General features: G+C 36.2%; 2 protein-coding genes and 1 pseudogene across 16 annotated transcripts in view; 1 reads left to right on the forward strand and 2 right to left on the reverse strand.

Annotated features, from left to right (window-relative positions):
- Nucleotides 1–17,719, forward strand: part of LOC114669927 (X-linked retinitis pigmentosa GTPase regulator) — a 44,606-nt gene extending 26,887 nt beyond the window's left edge. For 14 of the 15 annotated variants that reach the window (XM_077945499.1, XM_077945502.1, XM_077945496.1 and 11 more), the window contains one exon: nt 14,412–16,033. In XM_077945499.1, coding sequence (XP_077801625.1) covers nt 14,412–14,557 — 146 coding nt within the window. In that variant the 3' untranslated portion in view covers nt 14,558–16,033. Of the gene's footprint in view, nt 1–14,411 lie in introns of all 15 variants that reach the window. The other variant, XM_077945508.1, reaches the window with a different exon arrangement.
- Nucleotides 186–1,357, reverse strand: LOC106996705 (transmembrane protein 161B pseudogene; annotated as a pseudogene).
- Nucleotides 17,720–18,678: 959 nt separating the features above from the next.
- The window catches only part of LOC106996187 (ankyrin repeat domain-containing protein 30A-like), a 72,066-nt gene continuing 67,780 nt past the window's right edge, over nt 18,679–22,964 (reverse strand). The window contains exons 20-22 of the mRNA XM_077947954.1: nt 21,787–22,000; nt 20,288–20,471; nt 18,679–19,212 (exon numbers count right to left, since the gene is read on the reverse strand). Coding sequence (XP_077804080.1) covers nt 19,006–19,212; nt 20,288–20,471; nt 21,787–22,000 — 605 coding nt within the window. The 3' untranslated portion in view covers nt 18,679–19,005. The remainder of the gene's footprint in view (nt 19,213–20,287; nt 20,472–21,786; nt 22,001–22,964) is intronic.

Raw genomic sequence — 22,964 nt, forward strand, 5'->3', positions numbered from 1 at the left:
CTATTTTGTAATTTTAAATATTATAACATTAATTCACCCTGAGAATACAAAGGAAACATTTAATACAAGATATTCTGATTTTTTTCCCATTGTACTTACTTTCTTCTGGTTTTCATCAGCCCTTTAAGGACACAAATATTTGAATTTAAAGTGTGATTTTGATATGTTTTTTTGTTAACTGAGACTCATGCCACAGTCAGATATTGGTGATAAAAAAGCCCAAAAAGGCTTGTAGAAAAGAGGCAAGCAGCAATCCACCAGGTCAGAAAAGACAGAAGTCCTCAAAAAAGAAGAACAGTAAAAATATTTTTAAGCTGCTCAGTGTCACTGTTATTTGTGTAACAGTAACCTTCATCTTCCCTTCAGCTGACGGTAATTCAGAGTAAACAAAATTGTAGAGCAGACTATTATCCACTGGTAAGGTAGAGATAGATTCTGGATAAATACCCCAGGAATGATTGCCTAGTGTTTCCAAAAGCAGAGTTATGTGAAATAGCATTACCAGAGGCACCACATACTGCAGTGCAATGGCACAAAGATGATAAAAGACTCAAGCCACCATTTTCTGTAGCTCAACTGTACTTATTCACCCTGCTTCTTTCTTCATCTGATCCACACATTTTTGGGCTAAATTTAAATAAGCTTGCAGGTGACTACACATCATGGCCAACCACAAAGCACACAGCAGGATTATTAACCAGAGTCGCAGAGTATCGAATGTGGCTTCTGGCATTAAAGGGATACTTTCTTCACCCAAGGTTGGGTTCATAATGTAGTCTTTGGTGACTGGTTTTACCCAGAGCAAAACCATAAATAAATGTGCCAAGAAGTTGATATGAAGTAATGTTTGTGTAATTTTTTCTGTTGTCAAATTCAGGGCATCCAGAAGCATTTGAGTCAGTCGTAATCCAGGAAATGTCCAGAAAGCCCCAATGAGTGAACAGAAAATAGCCAGGAAAAATTTGAAAGTAAGTTTTGAAACAGGACTCTGAGATTCTAAACCTTGCTTTTCAAGAAACTGCATCACACTATCTGAAAAATTTGTAAATCCTGTTTCAAGTCCAAATTCCAGATAATTTTCTCTTACAATCAACACTACCATTGCTTTGTCAAAGAAAAAAAATCCAAAGGTGACACAAATAGATTTTTCACCACCATATTCTACTTTAATATAGTGTGTAGTTAATGAAAATAGAACTTTGATTGCAAAAGACAAAACCAGCAGGCACCAGACTAAGCTGATATTCATTTCCTGTGTAGTCTTCATAAACTTGTAATAGACTTCAGTTACTAGATACACAACTGTAGCAGCCACTGTGAAATCCACCAGTCACTGCTATTCTGGAAAATAATGCAATGCTAAAGTATCCACTTCTGTATCTGACTTTGTTTCTAGATGAAGGTCAATATCCTGTGGATATTGTTAATGACTTACTTTCAATGTGACCATTATATTACCTACCTTTTCTGCTTTTCCCTTTTTGCTGATTCCCTGCAAGAATTCCATTGAGCAAGAGAATAGCGAGGTATAATCTTCTACATGACACTGGCCATCACCATGGTAACAACAACTGTATATCTATCACACACTATGAGTGAGAACATGCAGTGTTTGGTTTTCAAGATGGACATGTTTTTAACTATTGAAAGAAGTGAAAATGAAAACACGACATATCAAAATCTATACTATACAGCAAACACATTAAGAACAGGTAGGCAATAGCAATAAACATCTACACCAGAAAGCAGAAAGATTTCATATAAACAATCTAACAATGCACCTCAAGGAAGTGAAGAAGCAAGGACACAGCAAACCCAAAATTTGCAGGATGAAAGAAATAATAAAGATCGGAGAAAAACTAAAGAGAGACTAAGGAAAGAAATACAAAGGTCAATGAAGTGATATGTTATTCAAAAATATAACCAATATTGATAAACTGCTAGCTTGACTAACCAAGAAAAGAGATAAGAAACAAATCAGCAAAATAAAAGAACAGACATTACAATTGATATCACAGAAATACCAAAGATAATCAGAGAATATTATAAATGCTAACAAACAGGAAAACATAGAGGAAATGATTGAATTTCTATAAACACATAACCTATCCAGACTGAATCAGAAGTAGAAAAACTGAACTGATCAATGAATAATGAGACTGAGTCAGTAAAAAAAAAGTCTCCCAACAAAAAAAGAGACAAAATCAGGTGGAATAACTGCTGAATTCTTCCAAATGTATAAAAAAAGAATGAACACCAATCCTCCTCAAACTATTTCAAAAACACATAAGAGAAAGGAATGCTTCCAAACTTATTTTGTGAGGACACAATACCAAACAAGACAAGGATCCACCACCAACAACACAAAACTATGGGCCAATATCTGTAATAAACATAGATGCCACAATCTTTAATAAAATGTTAGCAAACCAAATGCTACAGCACATCAAAAGGTAATGCACCATGATCAAGCGAAATTTATACCAAAATTCAAGGATGCTTGCATACACATATCAATACACTGAATACATTGCCTCAGTAGAATGAAGGACAAAACCCATATAACTAGGTCAATAGATGTAGAAAAAGTAATTGATAAAATTTAACATGTGTTCATATTAAAAACTCTCAACAAACTAGACATAGAAAGATCATTCTGTAAAATAGTAAAGGTCATATGTGACAAACCCAAAGCTAACAATATACTAAACAGACAAAAGCTGAAAGCTTTTTCTCTAAGACACCGAACAAAACAAGAATGTTCACTTTCACAAATCTTATTGAACATGAAAGTCCTAATCAGTAATCTGGCAAGAGAAAACAAAAACAAAAACAGACATCCAAATTGACTTGCAAAAGGAAGTTAAATTGTCCACTTTGCAGATGACATAATTTTTTATATAGAAAAACCTAAAAAAGACTCCAATAAAAGACTGTAAGAACTCATAAACAAGGCCAGGTGCTGTGGTTCATGCCTGAATTCCTAGCACTTTGGGAGGCCAAGGCAGGTGACTCTCCTGAGGCCAGGAGTTCGAGAACAGCCTGGCCAACATGGTGAGACCCTGTATCTACTAAAAGTGAAAAAACTAGCCCGTGGTGGCATGCGCCCGTAGTCCCAGCTAGTCTGGAGACAGAGGCAGGAGAATCGCTTGAACCCAGAAGGCAGAGGTTGCAGTGAGCTGAGATCACGCCATTGCACTTCAGCCTGAGCGAAAGAGCAAGACTCCATCTAAAAAAAATAATTAACACACAAAAATCAGTAGTGTTTCAACACATTGACAATAAAATAGTCAAAAAATGAAGCTGGAAGGCAATCCTGTTTACAATAGCTATATAAATTACCAACGAGTAAATTTAACCAAGACATGAAAAATGTTTGCGAAGATAACTACAGAACACTAATGAAAGAAATTGAAGAGGACACAAACAAATTTAAAGAAATCTCATGCTCATGGATAGAAAAAATTACTATCATAAAATGATTACATTATCCAAAGAAATCTAGAGTCAATGCAATTGCTACCAAAATAACATCATTTTTATAGAAATAAAAAACCCAGAAATCTATCATTTGTATGAAACCTAGAAAGAACTACAATAGCCAAATTAATCCTGAGCAAAACCAATGGAAGAAAATGGAGAACCCAGCAATACACTTCTGTTTGTATAACCAATTGATTTTCAACAAAGGCAGCTAGAATGTACACTGGGGAAAGAATACCTTCTTCAATAAATGGTGTTGGGAAAATTGAATATCCATATGCAAAAGATTGAAACTGTATCTCTCACAATACACAAAAGTCAACCCAAGATGGATTAATGACTTAAACATAAGACCTAATAGTATAAAACTACAAGAAGAAAACATTATAAAAATCAGAACATTGGTCCGGGCAAAGATTTTTTGGTTAAGAACTCAAAACCACAGTCAACTAAAAGCAAAATAAAAAAAAATGAAACTATAATAAACGAAAAAGCTTCTGCACTGCAAAAGAAATAATCAAAACACCAAAGAGACAAACTGTTGCATAGAATATACTGAAAAGTGTTCAACTGACAACCAATATTTAGAATATATAAGAAACTCAAGCAACTCAAGAATAATAATAAAAGACTCATTTAAAAAGTGGTCAAAGGACATGAATGGATATATCTCAAGTGATGACACATTGATGAAAAATAGGTCCATGGATAAGGTCAACTGGGCGGAGCAAGATGGCCGAATAGGAGCAGCTCCAGTCTCCAACTCCCAGCGCCAGCGACACAGAAGACCGGTGATTTCTGCATTTTCAACTGAGGTACTGGGTTCATCTCACTGGGGAGTGCCGGACGATCGGAGCTGGTCAGCTGCTGCAGCCCGACCAGCAAGAGCTGAAGCAGGGCGAGGCATTGCCTCACCTGGGAAGCGCAAGGGGGAAGGGAGTCCCTTTTCCTAGCCAGGGGAACTGAGACACACAACACCTGGAAAATCGGGTAACTCCCACCCCAATACTGCGCTTTAGGAAACAGGCACACCAGGAGGTCATATCCCACACCTGGCCGGGAGGGTCCCACACCCACGGAGCCTCCCTCGTTGCTAGCGCAGCAGTCTGTGATCTACCGGCAAGGCAGCAGCGAGGCTGGGGGAGGGGCGCCCGCCATTGCTGAGGCTTAAGTAGGTAAACAAAGCTGCTGGGAAGCTCGAACTGGGTGGAGCTCACAGCAGCTCAAGGAAACCTGCCTGTCTCTGTAGACTCCACCTCTGGGGACAGGGCACAGTAAACTAAGACACACAGACACCTCTGCACAGACGCAAACGACTCTGTCTGACAGCTTTGAAGAGAGCAGTGGATCTCCCAACACGGAGGTTGAGATCTGAGAAGGGACAGACTCCCTGCTCAAGCGGGTCCCTGACCCCTGAGTAGCCTAACTGGGAGACATCCCCCACTAGGGGCAGTCTGACACCCCACACCTCACAGGGAGGAGTACACCCCTGAGAGGAAGCTTCCAAAGCAAGAATCAGACAGGTACGCTCACTGTTCAGAAATATTCTATCTTCTGCAGCCTCTGCTGCTGATACCCAGGCAAACAGGGTCTGGAGTGGACCTCAAGCAATCTCCAACAGACCTACAGCTGAGGGTCCTGACTGTTAGAAGGAAAACTATCAAACAGGAAGGACACCTACACCAAAACCCCATCAGTACATCACCATCATCAAAGACCAGAGGCAGATAAAACCACAAAGATGGGGAAAAAGCAGGGCAGAAAAGCTGGAAATTCAAAAAATAAGAGCGCATCTCCCCCGGCAAAGGAGCGCAGCTCATCGCCAGCAACGGATCAAAGCTGGACGGAGAATGACTTTGACGAGATGAGAGAAGAAGGCTTCAGTCCATCAAATTTCTCAGAGCTAAAGGAGGAGTTACGTACCCAGCGCAAAGAAACTAAAAATCTTGAAAAAAAAGTGGAAGAATTGATGGCTAGAGTAATTAATGCAGAGAAGGTCCTAAACGAAATGAAAGAGATGAAAACCATGACTCGAGAAATACGTGACAAATGCACAAGCTTCAGTAACCGACTCGATCAACTGGAAGAAAGAGTATCAGCGATTGAGGATCAAATGAATGAAATGAAGCGAGAAGAGAAACCAAAAGAAAAAAGAAGAAAAAGAAACGAACAAAGCCTGCAAGAAGTATGGGATTATGTAAAAAGACCAAATCTACGTCTGATTGGGGTGCCTGAAAGTGAGGGGGAAAATGGAACCAAGTTGGAAAACACTCTTCAGGATATCATCCAGGAGAACTTCCCCAACCTAGTAGGGCAGGCCAACATTCAAATCCAGGAAATACAGAGAACGCCACAAAGATACTCCTCGAGAAGAGCAACTCCAAGACACATAATTGCCAGATTCACCAAAGTTGAAATGAAGGAAAAAATCTTAAGGGCAGCCAGAGAGAAAGGTCGGGTTACCCACAAAGGGAAGCCCATCAGACTAACAGCAGATCTCTCAGCAGAAACTCTACAAGCCAGAAGAGAGTGGGGGCCAATATTCAACATTCTTAAAGAAAAGAATTTTAAACCCAGAATTTCATATCCAGCCAAACTAAGTTTCATAAGTGAAGGAGAAATAAAATCCTTTACAGATAAGCAAATGCTTAGAGATTTTGTCACCACTAGGCCTGCCTTACAAGAGATCCTGAAGGAAGCACTAAACATGGAAAGGAACAACCGGTACCAGCCATTGCAAAAACATGCCAAAATTTAAAGACCATTGAGGCTAGGAAGAAACTGCATCAACTAATGAGCAAAATAACCAGTTAATATCATAATGGCAGGACCAAGTTCACACATAACAATATTAACCTTAAATGTAAATGGACTAAATGCTCCAATTAAAAGACACAGACTGGCAAACTGGATAAAGAGTCAAGACCCATCAGTCTGCTGTATTCAGGAGACCCATCTCACACGCAGAGACATACATAGGCTCAAAATAAAGGGATGGAGGAAGATTTACCAAGCAAATGGAGAACAAAAAAAAGCAGGGGTTGCAATACTAGTCTCTGATAAAACAGACTTTAAACCATCAAAGATCAAAAGAGACAAAGAAGGCCATTACATAATGGTAAAGGGATCAATTCAACAGGAAGAGCTAACTATCCTAAATATATATGCACCCAATACAGGAGCACCCAGATTCATAAAGCAAGTCCTTAGAGACTTACAAAGAGACTTAGACTCCCATACAATAATAATGGGAGACTTCAACACTCCACTGTCAACATTAGACAGATCAACGAGACAGAAAGTTAACAAGGATATCCAGGAATTGAACTCATCTCTGCAGCAAGCAGACCTAATAGACATCTATAGAACTCTCCACCCCAAATCAACAGAATATACATTCTTCTCAGCACCACATCATACTTACTCCAAAATTGACCACGTAATTGGAAGTAAAGCACTCCTCAGCAAATGTACAAGAACAGAAATTATAACAAACTGTCTCTCAGACCACAGTGCAATCAAACTAGAACTCAGGACTAAGAAACTCAATCAAAACCGCTCAACTACATGGAAACTGAACAACCTGCTCCTGAATGACTACTGGGTACATAACGAAATGAAGGCAGAAATAAAGATGTTCTTTGAAACCAATGAGAACAAAGATACAACATACCAGAATCTCTGGGACACATTTAAAGCAGTGTGTAGAGGGAAATTTATAGCACTAAATGCCCACAAGAGAAAGCAGGAAAGATGTAAAATTGACACTCTAACATCGCAATTAAAAGAACTAGAGAAGCAAGAGCAAACACATTCGAAAGCTAGCAGAAGGCAAGAAATAACTAAGATCAGAGCAGAACTGAAGGAGATAGAGACACAAAAAACCCTCCAAAAAATCAATGAATCCAGGAGTTGGTTTTTTGAAAAGATCAACAAAATTGACAGACCACTAGCCAGACTAATAAAGAAGAAAAGAGAGAAGAATCAAATCGACGCAATTAAAAATGATCAAGGGGATATCACCACCGACCCCACAGAAATACAAACTACCATCAGAGAATACTATAAACACCTCTACGCAAATAAACTGGAAAATCTAGAAGAAATGGATAATTTCCTGGACACTTACACTCTTCCAAGACTAAACCAGGAAGAAGTTGAATCCCTGAATAGACCAATAGCAGGCTCTGAAATTGAGGCAACAATTAATAGCCTACCAACCAAAAAAAGTCCAGGACCAGATGGATTCACAGCTGAATTCTACCAGAGGTACAAAGAGGAGTTGGTACCATTCCTTCTGAAACTATTCCAATCAATAGAAAAAGAGGGAATCCTCCCTAACTCATTTTATGAGGCCAACATCATCCTGATACCAAAGCCTGGCAGAGACACAACAAAAAAAGAGAATTTTAGACCAATATCCCTGATGAACATCGATGCAAAAATCCTCAATAAAATACTGGCAAACCGGATTCAGCAACACATCAAAAAGCTTATCCACCATGATCAAGTGGGCTTCATCCCTGGGATGCAAGGCTGGTTCAACATTCGCAAATCAATAAACATAATCCAGCATATAAACAGAACCAAAGACAAGAACCACATGATTATCTCAATTGATGCAGAAAAGGCTTTTGACAAAATTCAACAGCCCTTCATGCTAAAAACGCTCAATAAATTCGGTATTGATGGAACGTACCTCAAAATAATAAGAGCTATTTATGACAAACCCACAGCCAATATCATACTGAACGGGCAAAAACTGGAAAAATTCCCTTTGAAAACTGGCACAAGACAGGGATGCCCTCTCTCACCACTCCTATTCAACATAGTGTTGGAAGTTCTGGCTAGGGCAATCAGGCAAGAGAAAGAAATCAAGGGTATTCAGTTAGGAAAAGAAGAAGTCAAATTGTCCCTGTTTGCAGATGACATGATTGTATATTTAGAAAACCCCATTGTCTCAGCCCAAAATCTCCTTAAGCTGATAAGCAACTTCAGCAAAGTCTCAGGATACAAAATTAATGTGCAAAAATCACAAGCATTCTTATACACCAGTAACAGACAAACAGAGAGCCAAATCAGGAATGAACTTCCATTCACAATTGCTTCAAAGAGAATCAAATACCTAGGAATCCAACTTACAAGGGATGTAAAGGACCTCTTCAAGGAGAACTACAAACCACTGCTCAGTGAAATCAAAGAGGACACAAACAAATGGAAGAACATACCATGCTCATGGATAGGAAGAATCAATATTGTGAAAATGGCCATACTGCCCAAGGTAATTTATAGATTCAATGCCATCCCCATCAAGCTACCAATGAGTTTCTTCACAGAATTGGAAAAAACTGCTTTAAAGTTCATATGGAACCAAAAAAGAGCCCGCATCTCCAAGACAATCCTAAGCCAAAAGAACAAAGCTGGAGGCATCACGCTACCTGACTTCAAACTATACTACAAGGCTACAGTAACCAAAACAGCATGGTACTGGTACCAAAACAGAGATATAGACCAATGGAACAGAACAGAGTCCTCAGAAATAATACCACACATCTACAGCCATTTGATCTTTGACAAACCTGAGAGAAACAAGAAATGGGGAAAGGATTCCCTATTTAATAAATGGTGCTGGGAAAATTGGCTAGCCATAAGTAGAAAGCTGAAACTGGATCCTTTCCTTACTCCTTATACGAAAATTAATTCAAGATGGATTAGAGACTTAAATGTTAGACCTAATACCATAAAAATCCTAGAGGAAAACCTAGGTAGTACCATTCAGGACATAGGCATGGGCAAAGATTTCATGTCTAAAACACCAAAAGCAACAGCAGCAAAAGCCAAAATTGACAAATGGGATCTCATTAAACTAAAGAGCTTCTGCACAGCAAAAGACACTACCATCAGAGTGAACAGGCAACCTACAGAATGGGAGAAAATTTTTGCAATCTACTCATCTGACAAAGGGCTAATATCCAGAACCTACAAAGAACTCAAACAAATTTACAAGAAAAAAACAAACAACCCCATCAAAAAGTGGGCAAAGGACATGAACAGACATTTCTCAAAAGAAGACATTCATACAGCCAACAGACACATGAAAAAATGCTCATCATCACTGGCCATCAGAGAAATGCAAATCAAAACCACCATGAGATACCATCTCACACCAGTTAGAATGGCAATCATTAAAAAGTCAGGAAACAACAGGTGCTGGAGAGGATGTGGAGAAATAGGAACACTTTTACACTGTTGGTGGGATTGTAAACTAGTTCAACCATTATGGAAAACAGTATGGCGATTCCTCAAGGATCTAGAACTAGATGTACCATATGACCCAGCCATCCCATTACTGGGTATATACCCAAAGGATTACAAATTATGCTGCTATAAAGACACATGCACACGTATGTTTATTGCAGCACTATTCACAATAGCAAAGACTTGGAATCAACCCAAATGTCCATCAGTGACAGATTGGATTAAGAAAATGTGGCACATATACACCATGGAATACTATGCAGCCATAAAAAAGGATGAGTTTGAGTCCTTTGTAGGGAATTGGATGCAGCTGGAATCCATCATTCTTAGCAAACTATCACAAGAACAGAAAACCAAACACCGCATGTTCTCACTCATAGGTGGGAACTGAACAATGAGATCACTCGGACTCAGGAAGGGGAACATCACACACCGGGGCCTATCATGGGGAGGGGGGAGGGGGGAGGGATTGCATTGGGAGTTATACCTGATGTAAATGACGAGTTGATGGGTGCAGCACAGCAACATGGCACAAGTATACATATGTAACAAACCTGCACGTTATGCACATGTACCCTACAACTTAAAGTATAATAATAATAAATAAATTAAAAAAAAAAAAAAAAAAAAAAACATAAGGTCAACTATTAAAGCCATCACAGATTCCAAAAAAAAAAAAAAAAAAAAAGAAAAATAGGTCCATGAAAAAATGCTGAACATTCTCTGGGAAATGCAAATCAGAAGCACAATGAGGCATCATCTTACCTCAGTTAGAATGGCTATGATTAAAAAGACAAAAAATAATAGACACTGTTGAGAATATGATAAAAATTAATGTTTATATGCTGTTGGTGAGAATGTAAATTAGTACAACCAGTATAGAAAACAGTATAGATATTTCTCCAAAAAGTAAAAATAGAAGTTCCAGATGATTCAGGACCCCACTATTGGGTATTTACTCAAAGGAAACTAAATCAGTATATCAAAGGGATCCATGCACTCACATGTGTATCACAGCATTATTCACAATCGAAAAGACACAAAATCAACCAATGTTTCTTCAATGAGCCAATGGATACAGAAGATGTAGTACTCACTCACACACACAATGGAATATCAGCTATAACAAAGAATACAATTAAGTCATTTGCAACTGGAGGTGACTACATTGAGTGAAATAAGCAAGGCACAGGATTCAAATACCACATGTCCTCAACTCATACATAAGAGCTAAAAACTTGGTCCCACGGAGATAGAGAATAGACTGATAGATACCAGAGGCTGGGAAGTGTGGAAGGCTGGGAGAGGAAAATAAACAGACTAGCAAATGGGAAAAACACACTGACATAGAAAAAAGTAAGTTTTAATGTCCAGTGGAAGGCTAGTGTGACTTGTGTTAACAATATATTTTATATTACAAAGTAGCTAAAAGAGAGGTATGGAAATGTTCTCATCACATAGAAATTATATATATTCAAAATGATATCCTATATACCTTGACTTGATCATTACACATTCTCTGCATGTAATAAATACTCACATGTATCCCATACATATGTAAAACATTATGTGTGAAAAGAAAAACAAAAAATACAAAGTTTAAATCTAAGCAACTTTAAAATAAATAGACAAAAATATCCCATAACAAACATTTTTATGTTGTTAATTTGCTTTAATGCCCCATTCCCTGTGGCAGCTAGTGAATAAACACAAGATTCCAACCTTTGTCATTGACTTTTTCTTTCTAGACTGTGGGATACATTTCCATATGATGGATGCATTCATTACTAAGAAAGAGCAAAAGAAAATTGAAGTTTCTTGAGACTCAGTCATCTCAATAGAATACAGGTGTTTCTAAGTCTCCTCAGGGTAGCATTAACTATTTTTTATGTAGCTCTATATCTACATGAGGGTGAAAAATTTTACTCATTATGTATTGCTTCTTTGGATATGTTCTATAAAATAACAAATACTCATTATTAAACATTTGAAATACATGGACAATCATCCAGAAATATTGTTGATATATTGGTATATTTCCATTCCTTTTATATTTATTTAAATATTTTTATTTTTACTTCAATGATTTTTGGGGTACAGGTGGTTTTTGGTTCATGGGTAAGTTTTTTAGTGGTGATTTCTTAGATTTTTGTGCACGCATCACCTGAGCAGTGTACACTGTACCCAATATGTTTTTTAAATTATCACCCCCTCCCAACCTTCTGTCTTGAGTTAAAATTAGTGATGTTTAGTATTTTTCGTATGTTTTTGACTGTGTAACATTTTTTGATAATTGTCTATTCATGAACTTTGCGTACTTTCTGATGGAATTATTCACTTTTTCTTGCTGATTTGAGTTCCTTGTAGATTCTAGATATTAGAATAATATAAGTCCCTTATGTTAATGTTATTCTTATGCATTTGCATTCTCATAGCTTAGCTCCCCCTTATAAGTGAAAACATACAATATTTGTTTTTTTATTATTGAGTTTCTTCACTTAGAATAATTTCCTCTAACTCCATTTAAGTTGCTGCAAAGGACATCATTTTGCTCCATTTTTAGGGGGAGTCATGTTTCATGGTGCATATATATCACATTTTCTTTATCTGCTCCTTGGACGATGGGCACTTAGGTTAATTCTGTATCTTTGTAACTGTGAATTGTGCTGCTATAAAATACTTGTTCATATGTCTTTTTCATAAAATGACTTATTTATTTAAGACTTTTATTTTAAAGGGGGTGTGGTGGTAGATATCCAGAGGTATGATTGCTAAATTGAACGGTAGTTCTACTTTTAGTTCTTTAAGGAATACCCATACTGCTTTTCATAGTGGTTGTCCTAACTTACGTTCTCACCAGCAGTGCAAAAGTGTTCCATTTTGATCACATCTATGCCAATATCTTTTTTTGTGACTTTTTAATTATAGTCATTTATGCAGGAGTAAGGGGGTATCTCACTGTAGTTCTAATTTTCATTTCTCTGATAATTAGTGATGTTCAGCATTTTTTCATGTTTGTTGGCTGTTTGTATATTTTCTTTAAAAATTTTTCTATTCATATCCTTTGCCCACATTTGATGGGATTCTTTGTTTTTTTCTGGCCAATTTGCCTGAGTTGCTTGTAGTTATTGGATATTAATTCTTTCTGATATGCATAGTTTGCATGCACATTTTTGTCTCTGTGGGTTGTCTGTTTACTCGGCTGATTGTTATTATTTGCTATGCAGAAGCTTTTTCGTTTGATTAGGTCACATTTATTGATTTATTTTTGTTTTATTTGCATATGAGATCTAAGCCATGAATTCTTTTTCTACGCCAGTGTCTGGAAGAGGTTTTCTGATGTTATCTTCTAGAATTTATATGGTTTCTAGTCTCAGATTTCAGAATTTGATCCATCAGAAGTTAATTTTTGTATAAGGTGAGAGCTGAAGATTTAGTTTCATTCTTCCATATGTGGCTTGACAGTTATTCAAGCACCATTTGATGAATAGGGTGTCATTTTATGTTCTTGTGTGCTTTGTCAAAGATCAGTTGGCTGTATTTGGTTTTATTTCAGGGTTTGTCTATTCTGTTCTGTTGGTCTGCATGCCTATTTTTATACGAGTACCATGCTGCTTTGGTAACTAGAGCCTTGTAGTATAATTTGAAGTCAGGTAATGTGATGACTCCAGATTTGTTGTTTTTGCTTAGTATGGCTTTGGCTCTGAAGGCTCTTTATGGGTTCCATATGAAATTTAGAAGAGTTTTTTTTTTTTCCAGTTCTGTGAATAAAAATGATGGTATTTTGATAAAAATTACATTGAATCTATAGATTGCTTTGGGCAGTATGGTCATTTTTCACAATAATTTTTAATATCTATTAGCCTATTTTCATATGCTGTAAACAAGTGTCCAAGACTGGAAATATATATATATTATTTATTTATATATTTTACATATTATATATGTTATATAAAAATATTTATATATATAATAAAATATAATGGAAAGAGATTTAATTGACTCACAGTTCCACAGGGCTTGGGAGAACTCACGAAACTTACAATTATGGTGGAAGGTAAAGGGGAAGCAAGCAAGGCACCTTCTTCACTTGGCAGCAGGAGGGAGATTGAACACAGGAGGAACTATCAAACTCTTATAAAACCATCAGATTTATAAGAATTTACTACCACAAAAATAGCATGGGGGAAATCACTCCCATGATCCAATTACCTCCACCTCGTCTCTTTCTTGACAAACGGGGATTATGGGAATTATAATTAAAAATGAGGTTAGTGTAAAGACACAAACTTAACCATGTCACAATCTATGAGCATGAAATATGTTTCCACTTGTTTGGGTCATCCATGATTTTTTTCAGCAGTGTTTTGTAATTTTCCTTGTAGAGAGCTCTTTCACTTTTTTTGTTAAATATATTTCTAAGTATTTTATTTATTTATTCATTTATTTATTTTTGCAGCTATTGTAAAACAGATTGAGTTCTTAATTTCTCAGCTTCATTGTTTTTGGTGTATAGCAGTGCTACTAATTTGTTTACATTGATTTTGTATCCTAAGACTTTACTAAATCTGTTTATAAAATCTGGAGGCTTTTTAGATGAGCCTTTTGAGTATTTTAAGTATACGATCATACCACCAGTGAACAGAAACAGTTTGATTCCTCTTTTCCAGGTTGGATGCCCTTTATGTATTTCTCTTGTTTGATTGCTCTGGCCAGGACTTCCACTACTATGTTGAATATAAGTGATAAAAGTGGGCATCCTTGTCTTGTTGCAGTTCTCAAGGGGAATGTTTTCAAATTTTCTTATTTAGTATGATGTTGGCAGTGGGTTTGTCATAAATGGCTTTTATTTGTTTGAAGTAAGTGCCTTCTATGCCTATTTTGTTGAGGAAATTTATCATAATATAATTCTGGATTTTATCAAATACTTTTTCTGCATTTTCAAGAAGATCATACTTTTAAAAAAATTCTGTTCATAAGACGTATCACATTTATTGACTTGCATATGTTAAACCGTCCCTGCATCCCTAGGATAAAACCTACTTTGTCATGATGTATTATCTTTTGGATGTACTGTTGAATTCAGTTAGCTGTATATTGTTGAGAAGTTTTGCATATATGTTCATCAGGGACATTGGTCTGTTGATTTCCGTTTTTGTTGTAGCCTTTGCTGGTTTTGCTATTAGTATGATACTGGCTGCATAGAATAGTTTAGGAAACATTTCCTCTTTATTTTTTGGAATAGTATTAGTAGAAATACTACCAATTCTTCTTTGAATGTCTAATTGAATTTAGCTGTGAATCCCTCTGGTTTTAGCCTTTCTGGTTGTTGGCAACTTTCTTTTTATTACCAGTTCCATCTTGCTGCTTGTTATTGGGTTCTTCATGGTTTCTATTTCTTACTGATTTAAGAGGGTTGTATGTTTTCACAGATCTGTCAATTTTCTCTAGATTTCCTAGTCTGTACATGTAAAAGTGCTCATAGTAGCCTTGAATAATTTTTTATAATTTTTGTGTTATTGATTGTAATATGTCCAGTTTTATTTCTAACTGAGCTTATTTAGATTTTCTCTTTTCTTTTCTTGACTAATCTTCAAATGGGGTCTCAATTTTATCTTTTCAAAAAAAATAGCTTTTTGTTTCATTTATCTTTTCCATTTTTTGTTTCAATGTCCTTCAGTTCTGCTCTTACTTTTGTTGTTTCTTACTTTCTGCTTTGTTTGGGTGTACTTTGTTCTTGTTTCTCTAGTTTCTTGAAGTGTGACCTTAGCTGTCTATTTGTGCTCTTTCAGACTTTTTGGTGTAGGCATTTAATGCTATAAACTTTTCTCTTAGCACAATTTTTGCAGTATCCCAGATGTTTGGATAATTTGTGTCATTATTATTGTTCATTTTAAATAATTGTTAAATTTCCATCTTGATTTAATTTTTAGCTCAAACATTAATCAAAAGAAGATTGTTGAATTTTCATTTATTTTTAGAGTTTTAAGGGTTCCTTTTGAAGGTAATTTCCAGTTTTATTTCACTGTGATCTGAGAAAATTCTTGATATGATTTTGATTTCTCTAAATTTCTTGAGACTTGTTTTTTTGTGGCCTATTATACGGTATATCTTGAAGAATTTTCCATGTGCTGAAGAGAAGAATGCATATTCTGCAGTTTGGGAGAAGAACGTTCTGTGAATGCCTGTTAGGTGTATTTGTTTTAGAGTGTAATTTAAATTCATAGCTTCTTTTTTACTTTATGTTTTGATGATTTGTGTAGTGCTGTCAGTAAAGTATTAAAGTTCCCCATTATTACTGTGTTGCTGTTTTTCTGAGTTCTCAGGTGTTAGTGTGTCCACAATTGGTGGGTTATTAGTCTCGCTGACTTCAAGAATGAAGCCACGGACCCTCGCAGTGAGTGTTAGAGTTCTTAAAGATGGTGTGTCTGGAGTTTGTTCCTTCAGATGTTCAGATGTGTCTGGAGTTTCTTCCGTCTGGTGGGTTCATGGTCTCACTGACTTCAGGAGTGAAGCTGCAGACCTTTGCGGTGAGTGTTACAGCTCTTAAAGGCAGCGCATCTGGAGTTATTCATTCCTTCCGGTGGGTTCGTGGTCTCCCTGGCTTCAGGAGTTAAGCTGCACACCTTCACAGTGAATGTTATAGCTCATAAAGGTGGTACGTCTGGAGTTGTTCATTCCTCCTGGTTGGTTCGTGATCTCACTGGCTTCAGAAGTGAAGCTGCAGACCTTCACCTTGAGTATGACAGCTCATAAAGAGGTCATGGACCTAAAGAGTGCGCAGCAGCAAGATTTATCGCAAAGAGCGAAAGAATAAAGCTTCCGCAGCATGGAAAGGAACCTGAGTGGGTTGCCCCTGTTAGCTAAGGTGGCCTGCTTTTATTCCCTTAACTGTCCCCACCCATATCCTGCTGATTGGTCCATTTTAGAGAGAGCTGATTGGTCCATTTTACAGAGTTGATTGGTTCGTTTTGACAGAGTGTTGATTTGTGCATTTACAATCCTTTAGCTAGACACAGAATGCTGATTGGTGTGTTTATAATCCTTTAGCTAGACACAAAAGTTCTCCAAGTCCCCCACCAGATTAGCTAGACACAGAGTGCTGATTGGTGAGTTTTGAAACCTTTAGCTAGACAGAGAGTGCTGATTGGTGCATTTACAAAGCTTTAGCTAGACAGAAAAGTTCTCCAGATCCCCACTAGACCCAGAAGCCCAGCTGGCTTTACCTCTCAATGGTACTCACCACGGGACTGTGGCACCTAGCCCAGGAACTCTGGCAGCCCGGAGGGAGCTTGCCCCCAGTCAAGCCCAGCAGGCACTGGCTGGCCACACCAAATGCAGGGCACGCAGAGCCCCTACCCACCCAAAACCTGCGCCAGCCCACGAGTGCCACCTGCAGCCCTGACTCCTGCCAGTGCCTCTCCCTCCACAGCTCCTTGCAAGCAGAGGGAGCCAGCTGGCCTTGGCCAGCCCCAGAGAGGGCTCATAGTGCAGTGGCAGGCTGAAGGGTTCCTCAAGCATGGCCAGAGTGGACCCTGAGGCCAAGGAGGTACCAAGAGTGAGTGAGGGGCCAGGCGCGGTGGCTCAAGCCTGTAATCCCAGCACTTTGGGAGGCTGAGATGGGCGGATCACGAGGTCAGAAGATCAAGACCATCCCGGCTAACACAGTGAAACCCCGTGTCTACTAAAAAATACAAAAAAATAGCCGGGCAAGGTGGCAGGCGCCTGTAGTCCCAGCTACTCGGGAGGCTGAGGCAGGAGAATGGCGTAAACCCAGGAGGTGGAGCTTGCAGTGAGCTGAGATCCGGCCACTGCACTCCAGCCTGGGTGACAGAGAGAGACTGTCTCAAAAAAAAACCACAAACAAACAAACAAACAAAAAAGAGGGCTGCTAGCATGTTATCACTTCTCATTAATAAGAATTGTTTTATAAATCTGGGAGCTCCAGTGTTAGATGCCTATAAATTTGGGATTGTAATATTTTCTTGTTGGACTAATCCTTTATCATTATATAGTATTCTTCTTTGTCTTTTTTTAAGACAAAAAAGGAAACTGACCTTCCTGTTGGATTAATCCTTTTATCATTATATAGTATCCTTCTTTGCCTTTTTTTAAATATTAAAAAGGATACAGACTGTACAGCAACAAAGCTTTGTAGCTTTAAGGTTTGTTTTGTTTGATATAAGAATAGCTACTCCTGCTTGCTTTTAGTTTTCATTTTTGTGCAATATCATTTTCCACCTTTTTACCTTAAGTTTCATGAGTCCTTATGTGTTAGGTGACTCTCTTGAAGACAGCGAATATGTGGTTGGTGGATTTTTATACATTCTGTCATTCTATATTCTTTTACTTGGAGCATTTAGGCCATTTACATTCAATGTTAATGTTAAGATGTGAGGTACTATTCAATTAATCCTGTTGTTACTTAGACACTTTATATTTTTCATTGTGTTATTGTTTTATAGGCCCTGATAGTTTTATGCTTTAAGGAGGTTCTATTTTGCTGTATAGCAAGCTTTTGTTTTAAAATTTAGAACTCCCTTTAGCATTTATTGTAGTGCTGGTTTGGAAGTGGCAAATTCCCCCAGCACTTGTTTGTCTGAAAAAAGTCAATGTGAAGGAGAGAATTTTAAGAGCTGTGAGACAGACTATCAGGTAACCTATTAAAAAAAAAAAAAAAAAAAAAAAAACAACAACAACAACAAAAAACCTGTCAGACGAACAGCTAATTTCTCAGCAAAAACCTTACAAACCAGAGGGATTGGGATCCTCCTGCTTTTAGCTTGGAACCTTATAAAAGCCAGCCAAGAATTTTGTGTCTATCAAAACTGAGCTTCATAAATGAAAAAGTGATAAAGTATTTTTCAAGCATTTTAGTGCATAGTCTGTGGTTTTGTTTTTGTTTTCTTCTATATAATTGCCTATATACCAAATACAGAATTTTCAGTTCTTTTTATTTTTAACACACACATTTTTCTATTCCATTATAAAATTCTTTTAAATATTTTAACATCATTTAATTGACTACATCAGTAAAATTTTGCATAATTTACTTTATTTTACAGTATCCTATAAATTATGTGTGCCTTTTATGTCCAGATAAAATAATAGATGTAATAATAATACAGAAAATACTAAATAGATGTCATTCTTGCCTTTATGAAACTTAAAGTGAAGGAAATAGAGATTATAAAATCATACACATATTAATGTTATCATGAAAAGTTGCTGAGACCAGCTCAGGGAGACCCTAACCCAGCAGAGCTAGAGGAATTCCTCTTTCAGTTTTAGAGTCATTTGAAGTTCAGCATTCTTTTCTTTTAAAATCTTAATGTCCTTAAAGTATTTATTTTCCTTCTCCTGGTGTTGGTGTTTTAGTTTGGCTATTTCCAGTTTTAGCATGGCAATTTCCTTTTTCAACATGCGATTTTCATGTAGGAGATAATTTTCATTTTCATGAGTGTGAGAAACCTAAATAAAACAAAATAAACTTTTAGCTAGCAGTCAAAATGGCATAACATAGTTCCTCTGAAACTAAAGAATAACTTGTACATTTATACAATGAAAGAGTTTTTATAAGTAGGTATCAGTTGAAGAACCATTGAATCAAAACTTCAAATGCTATAGAGCATAAATTCCCCAAAGTTCAAACATTTATTTGAAGACAATGAATTCATGAAAGTACAAAATAAATGACTAGAGAATTTTTAAGAGCCTCAGAATTGAAAAAAAAAAAAATGTTCCCTGAATTACAACAAACTCAACAGCATAAAATTAAAGATTAATCAATTTGACTGCCTACAAAAACTGGGTTTACACTCTGATGTCTAACTTATACAAGATCCCATACTAAGAGCCTTAATGCTGCATATATTTAGACAGATAAAATTTCCCAAAGTTCCTTCAGTTCCTTTTTCCTGAGAATATTCTCTAGATATTCTATTTTTTAAAAATATATAGTTAATTTTAAGAATTATATTTATGAATTTTTGATAAATTGAGACATTGTAACAAGCACTTTTAGTTATCACAATTCTGAAAGGAAAAGATTAAAAATATAAACAAGTTGTAGGATTTTCTCCCAGTCTTATGAGTCTACATCCAGGACCTCTCCACCAAATCTCAGTTAATTCTACTGGGTAAATATGTAAATATAAAAGAAGTCTTCAATTTCAAAAACAAAAGAAAGATGATAAAATCTAGAGAGCCCTACATAGAAAACCATGAGCTTGTTTACTATGACAATAACTTTTGCTTCCTCTTCATAATGTTTGAGTCAGTATTAAATGTTAACTATGTTGCTAGGAAAAAACTACGTACTAATAAATTATCACTAAGTATATGGTAGGGATAATCATTGTTTTCAAAAGCTCTTTGTACTGAAATAAGATACTACATGGATGTCATAATTTATAACAAATAACCGTAGCTACAAAAGTGATAATTTTAAGATAACATTTTTGTCTGATTTAGACCTGAATAATTCATACTAAATCAGAGGGAGATAAAGTTAGAAATATAAAATTTTTATCAGAGATTGATTTACCTGACTCAAATTACTTCTTACACTCTTCACTTCCATATCTTGTATTCTGAGAGCGTGTTCAAGTTCTTGTTTCACTTCTAACTCTTTCCTAAGTTGCTCTTCGATTCTTCCTAATTCTTTCCTAAGTTTTTCATTTAATATATTGGCGTTTCTTCTCTTCTCTTCTTCTTGGTTTAAAGTCAATCTGCCATTAAACATACTTATCTTAAAATTCATTTTGTTAGAAAATAGAATTCACTGTGAGATACATTTATTACTACATTGGTTTATTATTCCAATAAAATTCCTATATTCTTGAATTTTTTTTTCTTTCTAGTTCTCAGGTATTTATTACTCGAACCTCTTCCAAATGACACACATACTTGAAAAATAGTGAGGAAAGAACATCTTATAGTTAGAAAGTTTCTCATACTATTAACGACTGTTTCTGTAACTAGCAATGACTGTTATGGAAAAGAATACTAGAAGCTATCCAGCAAATTCATAAGTTGAAAATTACTTTTTAAAAATCTTACACAGTCAAAATTACTCCTCAATGAGGACAGATCATTTAGAGTTAACTGATTAAAGTGACTGATTAAAGTTAACTGGTTAGTTTTTATGAACAATTTACTGATTTATTAGACATAAATAGTCATACTTACAAAATATGGCAAGTATCCCTAAAAATAATTTTAATATTAAAATCTCAGATTATGTTAAATAGTCTAATATCTGTTATCCCATATATCTTTTGCTTCTTTTTTGAGTAATGCTTTAAATGTATCTTGTTGATTATTATATATTTTATCAACAAATTTTAAATCTCTTTTATCACAAGACAGAATATAATACTTAAAGAATAAAAAACAAAATGCATTTAACATAGAACTCTGAATTAATTTTATTTATGTAGGAGAGCAAGAGATGTTGAATAAACTAATAAATTATTCTGTATTTTCTGTACATTCCATGCACATTAAACGTGTATAATTAAAAGAAATTGATTTTGGGGGAGAAAAGAATGGCCATTTCACACTCTGTTTGTTGAGCTGTAAATGAATATAAATTTTCTTGAGAATAATTTAGAAGCAACGAACAAATAACTTCTTAAAAACTTCTTATAATTTAGCCAAATATTTTTATATTGAAGAATTTATTCCAAGTCAATAATTAGAAAGGTAGAAAAATATTTGCATGCAGTTATGCCTTGCATCACTTATAATACAGAAATTTAAAAATCAAAAAAATTAATTTGTTAAGTAAGTTAAGTAAGGATTTCCAAATAATGGCCTTCTATATAGCCATTAAAATTGTGATTTAAATAAATATGCATTTAATTATCAGCAGAAATATTCACATTTAAGAACTTGTATTATTTAAAAGAATTTGACACTCTACAAGACAGAGATTTTTTTCTCCAGTTAAACCTCAGAAGGTAAGTCAGCTATTACAAAAAGTATCCTACATAATTTTAGTATAAATAGTTGAAATATTCATTTAAAACTAGGATGTCATACCTCACACTGCAGAGCTCTTGTTTCAATTTAACTATTTGATTTTCTAACTGTGAGTTTATTTCTTTTGTTTCTGATAGTTCGTTTTTTAGTACACAAAACTTATTTTTCATTCGTTCAATTTCTGCTGTAAGTTTTTCACAGTGATCTTTTTTAAGTTCCCTTGCTCTTTTACAAGAAGGAACTGCATCCAAGCTTTTTGATAGGCTAGTTGAATCTGTCTCAAGGAGGAGATAGAAATAAAATATATTAGTACTTTTGGGATATAAAGGGCTGCATATTTTAACAATCACTTATACACTGAACTACTGGGGGAAACTCACCCCTGATAATTCACATGGGTTCTTTTCTAAGTGTCAGTTGGTCTGAGAAATAAAGGGAAAGAGTACAAAGAGAGAAATTTTAAAGCTGGGTGTCTGGGGGAGGCATCACATGTCAGCAGGTTCCGTGATGCTCCCTGAGCCGTAAAACCAGCAAGTTTTATTAGCGATTTTCAAAAGGGGAGGGAGTGTACAAATAGGGTGTGGGTTACAAAGATCACATGCTTCACAAGGTAATAAAATATCACAAAGCAAATGGAGGCAGAGTGAGATCACAGGACAGGCTGAAATTAAAATTGCTAATGAAGTTTCGGGTACACATTATCATTGATAATATCTTATCAGGAGACAGCATTTGAGAGGAGACAATTGGTCTGACCAAAATTTATTAGGTGGGAATTCCCTTGTCCTAATAAGCCTGGGAGCGCTATGGGAGACCAGGACTTATTTCATCCCTTTGTCTATGACCATAAAAGACAGCCGCCCACAAAGTGGCCATTTTAGAGGCCTCCCCTCAGGGACGCATTCTCTTTCTCAGGGATGTTCCTTGCTGAGAAAAAGAATTCAGTGATAGGTCTCCTATTTGCTTTTGAAAGAAGAGAAATATGGCTCTCTTCTGCCCAGCTCTCCAGCAGTCAGAGTTTAAGGTTATCTTCCTTGTTCCCTGAACATTGCTGTTATCCTGTTCTTTTTTCAAGGTGCCCAGATTTCATATTGTTCAAACACACATGCTCTGCAAACAATTTGTGCAGTTAATGCAATCATCACAGGGTCCTGAGGTGACATATATCCTCCTCAGCTTATGAAGATGATGGGATTAAGAGATCAAAGTAAAGACAGGCATAGGAAATCACAAGGGTA

This window comes from Macaca mulatta, chromosome 9 (assembly GCF_049350105.2).
Source record: "Macaca mulatta isolate MMU2019108-1 chromosome 9, T2T-MMU8v2.0, whole genome shotgun sequence".
In the NCBI taxonomy this organism is placed as follows: Eukaryota; Metazoa; Chordata; class Mammalia; order Primates; family Cercopithecidae; genus Macaca; species Macaca mulatta.